Source organism: Adiantum capillus-veneris, chromosome 7 (assembly GCF_014529385.1).
Source record: "Adiantum capillus-veneris isolate H3 chromosome 7, ASM1452938v2, whole genome shotgun sequence".
NCBI lineage: Eukaryota > Viridiplantae > Streptophyta > Polypodiopsida > Polypodiales > Pteridaceae > Adiantum > Adiantum capillus-veneris.
This window is the reverse complement of record NC_140937.1, coordinates 139,444,048-139,453,415: the sequence shown is the minus strand read 5'-3', so window position 1 is coordinate 139,453,415 and position 9,368 is coordinate 139,444,048. Positions and strand designations below refer to the sequence as shown.

The following is a 9,368-nucleotide window of genomic DNA, read 5'->3' as shown; positions in this document are numbered from 1 at the left end:
TTGCTAGAGGTCTGGATGACCTTGTTACTGCTGCTGCAAGGGTGGAGAAGAGGCTTGGCATGACCAAATCAAAAGGAAAAGAAGACAGTGACTCAGATTCAGAAGAAGCATCTGAAGACACAGATTCCAGTGGGAACTCAGATTCAGACTCACCATCAGACAGTGATGAGGAAATAGAAAAAAGAAAGAAGAAAAAGAGCAGTAAGAAGAAGAAAGTTAAGCAAAAGCAGAGTATTGAGCAAGATTTGGTAGGCAAACTTAAAAATTTTGGTTATTCTGTTGTAGCACCTAAAGAAAAAGTGTATTGTCACATTTGTGAAAGGGATGGACATAGTACTGCTAGCTGTTGGTATAATCCAAAGAATAGAGGGCAGCCAGCACCTAACATAGGAAGAGGAAGACCAGAAATTGGAGCAAATCAAGCAGTACCATTTAGGGGAAGACCACCATTTCAGAGGGCAAGACCTCCTAGACCTCCTTGGAGAGAGCAGGAGAACAATAATAATAGGAGACCCTGTGTGTACTGTGGTGCACCAGATCACTGGGTAGGTCCCAATTGTGCTTTATGGGTGAAGCATAGGGAAGAAAGGGGAATGTCCATTGTGAGATATAATCAGCCCAATCAACCTGAAAATCAGCAACAGCAGCAGCAGCAAAATCAGCCAGCAGCTCAGGCAAATGTAATCTTGTTTGATGTGTTTTCTCAGGATAAGTAGATGCAAGATACTGACCAAGAACAGGAGCAGCAAGGGAATGAAGAGGAACATCAATGGGCTTGTGACTGTAACCAATGTGTGCAGGAGGATCATGTTGAAGTTCTAGCAGTGACTAGGTCTAAGGATAAAGCACCTTTGGATTGGAAGGAGCAAAAAGGGGTAAGAGACCAGGTTACAAAAAGGATTGCCAAACACCAGGCAAAGCAGGTGGATATTGAGGATGACCCAAAAGAAAAGGAAGACCAGAATAAAGGGAGTAAGGAGATGGAAAATAAACAGGATAAGGATTGGTTTGAAATACTTATTAGCTCACCTCTTCAATTATCTTTGGATCAGTTGTTGCAATTGGTTCCAACTTTCAAAGACAGATTGTTCAGAAAGCTGCAAAACCTGAATGGACTTGGCACAATGGACAGGCAGTTTTATTCAGCAGCAGCAAATAGAATTGATCCAGCAGATGTGGACTTTGTGGTACCAATTATTAAAGTACACTTTCTTGGAGAAAATTTTCATGATGTGTTATTGGATGGAGGCTCTGGGGTGAATATTTTACCAGAGGCAGTGTACAAAAGAATGGAGTTGGGAGCTATGGCTCCAGCACCTTTTCAGGTGAAAATGGCAGACCAATCTAGGGTACAACCTTTGGGAATTCTCAAAGCCCAGGAAATTCAGGTGTCAGGATTATCCTTTTTTGTTAATTTTGTGGTACTCAGAATGTCAGACTCAGCAGCTGCATATGAAATGCTATTAGGAAGGCCTTGGTTCAGATTGGCTAAAGTAAGACAGGACTGGGGAGAAAATGTTGTCATATTGAAAAAAGGGAAAAAGAAAGTAACCATACCTATGAGGGGAAGGAAGATGGTTCCATTAAGTGAGAAACCACTGTTTGCTCAGACTATTAATTTTGCTGATGAGGTCACAGATGACCAAGAGGAAGAGTTCTTGAAGGCCAATCCAACTGTTGTACCTGTGTTTGAAGTAGATGTGGAAAGCATGTTACAGCAGGGTAAGAAACAGGATGAGCCAGATACAGGTTTAGCACCAGGACAGACAGTGCAGGGTAAGGAACTGTTGCAGTTGGTGGACCAGAAATATGCTATGTCTGATAAGGAACAGATTCAGCAGGAAGAAAAGGAGGCCAGGGATATGGCTGAGAAAATCTATGAAAATAAGTTTGGGGCATCAAGCAGGGTAGAAAAGGAGGAGCTTCAGGAGCTGAATTTCGGAACAGAGGCAGAACCAAGAATGGTCAGAGTGAGTGCACACATTCAAGGGGAATTTCTGGCACAGCTGTTGCAATTATTGGTTGATTATAAGGATGTGTTTGCTTGGGATTATTCTCAGGTGAGAGGCATTGACCCAGCACTACATCAGCATAGGATTAATTTGAAAGAGGGTGCAAAACCAATTGTGCAGCAAAGATATAGAATGAATCCTAACTTTGCCAAACAGGTGAAGGAGGAGCTTGATAAGCTCCTGGCAGTAGGGTTCATTAAACCTGTACATGAAGTATCATGGTTGTCTCCTATACTGGTTGTGCCAAAGAAAAATGGAGCTTTAAGAGTATGTGTGGATTATAGAAAATTGAATGCAACAACCATTACTGATCCCTTTCCTATGCCATTTTGTGATGCTGTGTTGGATGCAGTAGCTGGTCATGAAATGTACAGCTTTTTGGATGGATTTTCTGGTTATAATCAGATTAGTGTTGCTGAGTCGGATCAACATAAAACAACTTTTATAACTGAATGGGGAGCCTTTGCCTACACAGTGATGAGTTTTGGGTTAACCAATGGACCACCTTCATTTAATTTTGTTGCTCATAAGGTGTTTGAACCTTACTTACAGGACTTTATGAGAGTCTTTGTGGATGATTTCTCAGTGTTTGGAAAGAAGGATAAACATCTGCTACATCTGAAGCTCTGTTTTGAAAGATGCAGACAATTCAGGATGGCTCTGAATCCTTATAAAAGTGTAATTGCTGTGAGGAGTGGAATACTTTTAGGACATGTGGTGTCAGAAGCAGGAATGGCTATAGATGTCAAGAAAATAGAAGCCATTCAAGCAGCACCAGTTCCTACCAATGTTAAAGAGTTAATGATGTTTGTTGGATAGACAAAGTGGCACTCCAGATATTTGAGGTATTTGTCTAATGTATGCTTGCCATTAACTCAATTAACAAAGAAGGATGTGGCATTTGTATGGGATGAACCTCAGCAGAAATCATTTCAGATGTTGAAGAAAATGATATCAGTAGCACCAATTTTGCAGCCACCTGATTGGTCATTGCCTTTTCATGTGTTTGTTGATGCGTCGGATATAGCAATAGGAGCTGTACTGATGCAGGAGAAGGAGAAGGGATGGTTCAGACCTGTGTACTATGCAAGCAGGGTTCTCACAGGTGCAGAAAGAAACTATCCTATGACAGAAAGAGAAGCTTTAGGGATGGTATATGCATTGAATAAGTTCATGCATTACTTGTTGGGGAACAAGATAGTTTTTCATGTTGATCATCAGGCCTTGTTGTATTTGATCAAGAAGCCACTTCTTACTGGAAGGCTTGCAAGATGGATGTTGTTGTTGCAGGAGTTTGACTTTCAGATTGAGCATACTCCTGGGAAGGAGCATGTAATTGCAGATTATCTAAGCAGGATTGAAACAGGTGAAGCACCTACTGGGGTAGATGATGCACTTCCTGATGCTCAGTTGTTTGATGTGCAGACTACTGTGACTGAGTCTTGGTATGATCAATTGCTGATGTTTTTGACTGATGGAACTATACCAAGGGAGTTCAATGCTGATCAGAGAAGAAAATTTGCACTGAAAACCAGACCCTATTTAGTTATTGCAGGGGCACTATATAAGAAAGGCATTGATCAAGTGATAAGAAGATGTGTACCAGAATTTGAGCAAAGTGCAGTCTTGCAGGAAGCACATTCAGGCACAGAAGGAGGGCATTTCTCTGGAGATACTACAGGGAAGAAGATTTTGCAGGCTGGATTATGGTGGCCTACAATTTTAAAGGCTGCACATGATTATGCCAAAAGATGTGTAATTTGTCAAAAAACAGGTCAACCTGATTCAAACAGGGATAGGATGGGGGATCATCCTATTTTGCCTTTGGAACCTTTTCAAAAGTGGGGTTTGGACTTTGTAGGACCTGTCAAACCAACTTCCAAGAGGGGATGCAGATACATTTTAGTGGCTACAGATTATTGCACTAAGTGGGTAGAAGTAGTAGCATTGAAGGATAATAAAGCTTCAAGTGTGGCCAGATTTCTTTATCATAACATTATGACCAGGTTTGGGTGTCCAGTGGAGCTGGTAAGTGATAGAGGAACTCATTTTCTGAATGAAGTAATTTCAGAGCTAACAAGGACACATATGATTATGCACAAGAAGTCTACAGCATATCATCCACAGGCTAATGGTCAGGCTGAGAGCTCCAACAAAACACTGGTAAGGATTTTGAAAAAGATTGTGACAGAGAATCAGAAGGATTGGGATGATAAGTTGGATTCTGCCTTATGGTCCTTTAGAACAGCTTTCAAAGTCACTACTGGTATGACACCATTCAAGCTGGTGTATGGGCTGGAAGCTGTGGTGCCTATGGAGTTTGTGGTACCAAGTTTAAGAGTCTCAGCAGAGAAGCAGTCTCCAAAGTTGTCAGTACTACACAGGAACAAATATCTGATGCAGCTGGAGGAGGATAGGTTGGTAAGCTCTTACATTACTGAAGTCATACAAAGAAGAAGACAAGCATGGGTGACCAAGAATGTGAAGTTCAAGATCTTTCAGGTTGGAGATTGGGTAATGTTGTACAACTCTAAGCTGGGACCACATCCTGGTAAATTGTCATTGAGATATCAGGGACCATATCAGATTGTGCAGGATAAAGGACAAGGGACATTCATCATAGCTGATGTGTTTGGTACAAGAGTGGAAAAGGCAGTTAATGGTTTCATGCTGAAGAAATTTCAGGGAAAGCCACCTCATTTGGACTGGCCAAGTGTAGCCTGCATAACTGTAATACCCCTACAGCCAGGAGATTCAGAATCAGCAAAAGGAAAAGGAAAAATGCTGGTTTGCATGGATTTGAGGAGGTCTTTTCATAGTATCCCATATAATTTACGGGTTGGAGGAAGTAGGCAGTTCCAAAGTGCACATCCGATTCAACATTGCAGATGTTGGAAGAGTACCTATGTCGGAACTGACCAAGTCGGAATTTTTAATAAGAAATTATTAGGCCGGACTAATAACTTCGGGGAGTGTGCTGAAAAGAAGTTTCGTAGCACTTCAAGGATACTGGGTGGAGATATGTGTGCATGGTGCAGCGAGTATAATCATACATGCAACAAAAGTTTAGTACACATGCAGCAGCGCGGAGCATTCGGGTTTTCGCTTGAAGAAGCTTTATTCAGTCCTGCCATGCCGAAAGCAAAGCAATTGATGGCCATGCAACCACAGCCTGATGAGGAGCAGACCGAAGGTTCGGGGCGACGTTTGAGAAGCAAAGCTTTGCCTATGCGGCTTGACGTTAGCAGTGCAGACGAAAATAGTGACTCTGCAGAAGAGGAAACGCCAATGCCGACTCCTGTGTCAGAAGGTAAGGTGATGCAAACATTAATGGACCCTTTTATGGATTTCAAAGTTGACATAGATTGTCAGGCAGAGCGCAACGCCATATGGTTGCAGCAGGTAGGATTGTATGAGTTTGCCATTCTGCCTTGGGAAGAATGTAAAAAGAATGTATATGCAAAGTCTCAGTTGGAAATACTTAGGAAGACTAAGGGGAGAGTGTCACCACATGTGGTACTCAATGTGGAGTTGGTGTCTGAGGTGTTCAAGATGCCTTTGCATCCTAATACACCTATTCCAAAGTGTTCAGAGGAAGCACTGAAAAAAGAGTTTGGTCCAAGAGAAGGAGGCAGGCAGTATTACATGTTAAAGAATGTGGCATATGCTAGGAGAGAGCAGCTTAAGTGGTACTTGGAGAGGCTATGCTTTATTGTGAAGTTTGATTATATGTCAAAAGAAAACTTTGCACCATTAAGCTATGCAGAGCAGGGAGGAGAAGTGAGCTGGGCTCACTGGGTGTATGAAAAGTTGGCAACAGAGATTCATTCTTCAGACAAGAGGAAGACACAGGCAAATAGTAGGTTATGTGGTTACTTGTCAGCATTGTTTTTTTTTGCACAGAGAGTACAGAATGGTGAAGCAAGGTGGCCTGTGAAAGCAGAAAAACTGGTGCAGGAGAAGCAGCAGCCAGTTCAGATTGAGCATCCCATCATGGTGCATTCTGAAAAGACAGGATTTGTGAAGTTTAATGCTAAGCATATGGAGGCTTATGAGGATTTGGTGAAAGCCAAATATACTCCAGGAGAGGCCTTTGAAGAAATCACAGCAAAAATGCAGTTTGCAGAATTTGGTACCATGGATGTTGATTCACCAATGCAGGTAAAAGCAGAGGAAACACCAATAAGGCTTGGTAAGGCTTTCACATTATCCAACAAGAGGAAGAAGTCTGAACCAGTCAGCAGAGTGTTTTCTAGATTAGATTTCAGTACTGAGGAAGTCTCTGGAGTATCAGTAGATACTGGGAAATTGGACAGTGATAAAGTAGTTCAGATGCTGCAGCAGGTGCAGGAATTTGTGAGGCAGCAAAATAATATGCTGAAGGTTCAGAGTATGCAAGCTGAAAGGAATGCAGAAAAATTGATGGAGGTTAAAGGACAGGTGTCACAGGTGAAAGAGTTTGAAGAGCAGATAGCTACGATGAAAGTAAAGTATGAGCAGGATATGGAGGAAACAGTGGGGAAACAGAAGATGGAGTTAGCAAAAGTGAAGAGATCATTGGGGGAGTTTAAGCAATGGACTGAGAAAGTGGAGGCAGCGGTTGCTTTGGAATTGGAAGACATGGCAAAGAGGAATGCAGAGTTACAGGTCACTATGGAGATGTAGAGGTTGAGATTGGAACCTTTGCAGATATTAGAGCAACAGATGTTGGCACAAGAGGAAATTAGCTTGAGTGCAGTATTAATGAAAGAAGGAGAAGTGTCTATTCTCAAGCAGCAGTTAGCTTTTGTTGCACAGGAGATGTGGCAAAAGACCAAGGAAAGAATGAGATTTTTCATTAAGTATCCATATGAGGTGTTAAAGGCAGGGTTAGTGCATGAGGTAGAAGCACAATTGTTGAAGGAAGTGGAGGAATTGCAAAAGGAGAGAGACTGTTTGAAGCAGCAGGTTCAACAGATGGAAGAGAATAAGAGACAGCAGCTTGCAGAGGCAGAAAAGAAAGAGAAGAATTTTACTAATAGTTTTTTGATGCAGGATGTAGCTGAGGAGAAAGTGGCAGAAGAGCAGATTGATACTGAGATTGCAGATAGAGCACAAGAGGTGGAAATGGGAAAAGATGATGCAGCAGAATCAGATGCGGTAAAGGAAGCAGAGCTGGTGGATCATAAAGTGAATGCTGAGGACCAGAGTAAGGAAGAAGCTGTGCAGCAGAGGGTGGATTCCTGATCAAGGGATATGTGGATCCGGGTCAGATTTCTGCGAAATCTACCACCGGGGCGTGCCATGTGTTGAGAGGCACATGTTAGAAACCGACTCTGAATAGCTAAGTCGGATTTTGACTTATCGGATATTTACTGAGCTGTATTTTGCTAAGTCGGATGTAACTGTCTTTCAGTTGCAGTCTGCTGAATGTCTTGTGACTGGGTAGTTAAGTCGGATTTATCTATAAAAGTGGGGAATGTATCTGCGCACGATGTATCTGTTCTCTGATATGAATGTGATGATGATGGTACAGTGCAGCAACTATTCAGTGTATTTTCTGCTTACTCTGATATTTAGAGTAGTCATGTTTACTGTGTCTGAGTTGTTGTTAATGAAGTATGGTGGAATAGATGGTTATTATTGCTGTGTATGATGTTCATGTGTTGACCTAACCCACAACAGTAGTCCTGAATCCTAACATTGTGAACAAGTGGGGATTGATGGGCACGAAAGCCAAAGTAGATGAGGAACCTCAGGAGAAAGCACCAACAATGAGCTTCCCTAATGCGAGGTTAAGGCGAAAAAATGAAACTTTGTGAGTTAGCACAGACAACGTCTATGTGGGGTTATACAAGTATAATAATGGAGAGGAAGATCTCTATTATAGATGCAACCCTACGTCAGAGAGTTGACAGAGCGGAAAAGACTTTATGTCTTCCGCAGAGGGATCAGAAACGAAAATTGTCGCATACGACAAATATGGAAGATGATATGCAGCAATCGATAAAAAGGAGCTGGAAGAATATACGTACTTTGGGGGACCACTCCACCAGTATTATGTCACTCCAAGCCCACAGAGACTAGCACCTACAAATGTCATGCCAAACCCGATGGCAACAGGTGTAGAGAGGACTCATGTAGCTGATTCTTTCAGTCAACCTTAGTATTCTATGCCAAACCCCATGGAAACATTACATCCCAGAGAGTCAATGGATATGAATAGAGGTAGTGCAGTTTATATCTCTACACATACCGCAGTAGGTTCGACATTTGCAACCAAACCATCACATTTGCCTCCTAGTAGTAGATTCGTGGCAGGGGAGCCAACGAGAGCAACCCACGACATCCATGATGTACAAGAACGATTAATTCAAGACACGGGAGCATTGATATTGGTCGCAGACCATCAACGGATGAGGCCATCCCAAGTAGCGAAGTGCATGCCAAAGAAGTATAGCGGATCAGGGGATCCATATGCCCATGTGTCGCTCTTCAAGCAAGTCTTAAGAGCAAAGCAGATCACTGATTTCCATACTCAATATGAGGGATTCGGGCTGACCTTGGAAGGTACGGCCTTACCATGGTTTCAATCTTTGAACCCTGCAACTTGTCCGAATATTGAACATGTATTGCGGGAAATCGCGGAATAATTCTCAAAACGGGGTATAAAGCATAATGCTGTATCACAGATATATGCTTTTAAACAAAAGGAGAACGAAAATGTGGAGGAAGCATCCTTGAGATTCAAGCAATACATTGAGAGGTGTCCACGGAGAGAATTACCGCAAGACGAGAGATTGTCTGTGCTCTTCATTGAAGGACTTAGGAACGAAACCTTGAAAAAAGGCCTTCACTTGAAAGCCTGTAGCACATTTGAACAAGTTACAAGGGAAGCGTTATATCTTGTTGATAACTGCAAAGCATATGGGGAAGTGTCAGAGGATACTGATTCAGTAACCAGTGGCTCTTCATCTATTAAGAGTGAACCCTCTACAAAGAAAGATGCTCAGGCTTCTTTGATGTCGATAGCTGACCAAATGATAGAGGAAGTAACGAAGAGAATGCAGCAACATATTAGATCAAATCTGGTGATGAGACAGTCTCAGATGAGGAAATGTGACATATGTGGGGGGGATCACCCGACTCCGTGGTGCACACAATAGTCGAAAGCACCAGTTGCAAATGGACGAGTACTAAAATGGTGCGCCATAGAGCAAAAATGGACGAACCATGGCACGGATGAGTGTTGTTACAAGAAAAACTATGTGAGGAAAAGTCTGTATGGACCTCCAGCAGGACCACCCCATCCACCTCCTCCAAGATATCAAGTTGGGCCAAATGTGAATATGGTAGCAGGAGCAGACAGACCTCAAC

At 42.4% G+C, this 9,368-nt stretch overlaps 1 protein-coding gene across 1 annotated transcript; it reads left to right on the top strand.

Annotated features, from left to right (window-relative positions):
- Window positions 1-6,812: 6,812 nt before the first annotated feature.
- On the top strand, window positions 6,813-7,238 carry LOC147454700 (uncharacterized). Its single transcript, XM_086517408.1, has one exon. The coding sequence runs from the start codon at window positions 6,813-6,815 to the stop codon at window positions 7,236-7,238; it is 426 nt and encodes a 141-aa protein (XP_086373534.1).
- Window positions 7,239-9,368: the final 2,130 nt, after the last annotated feature.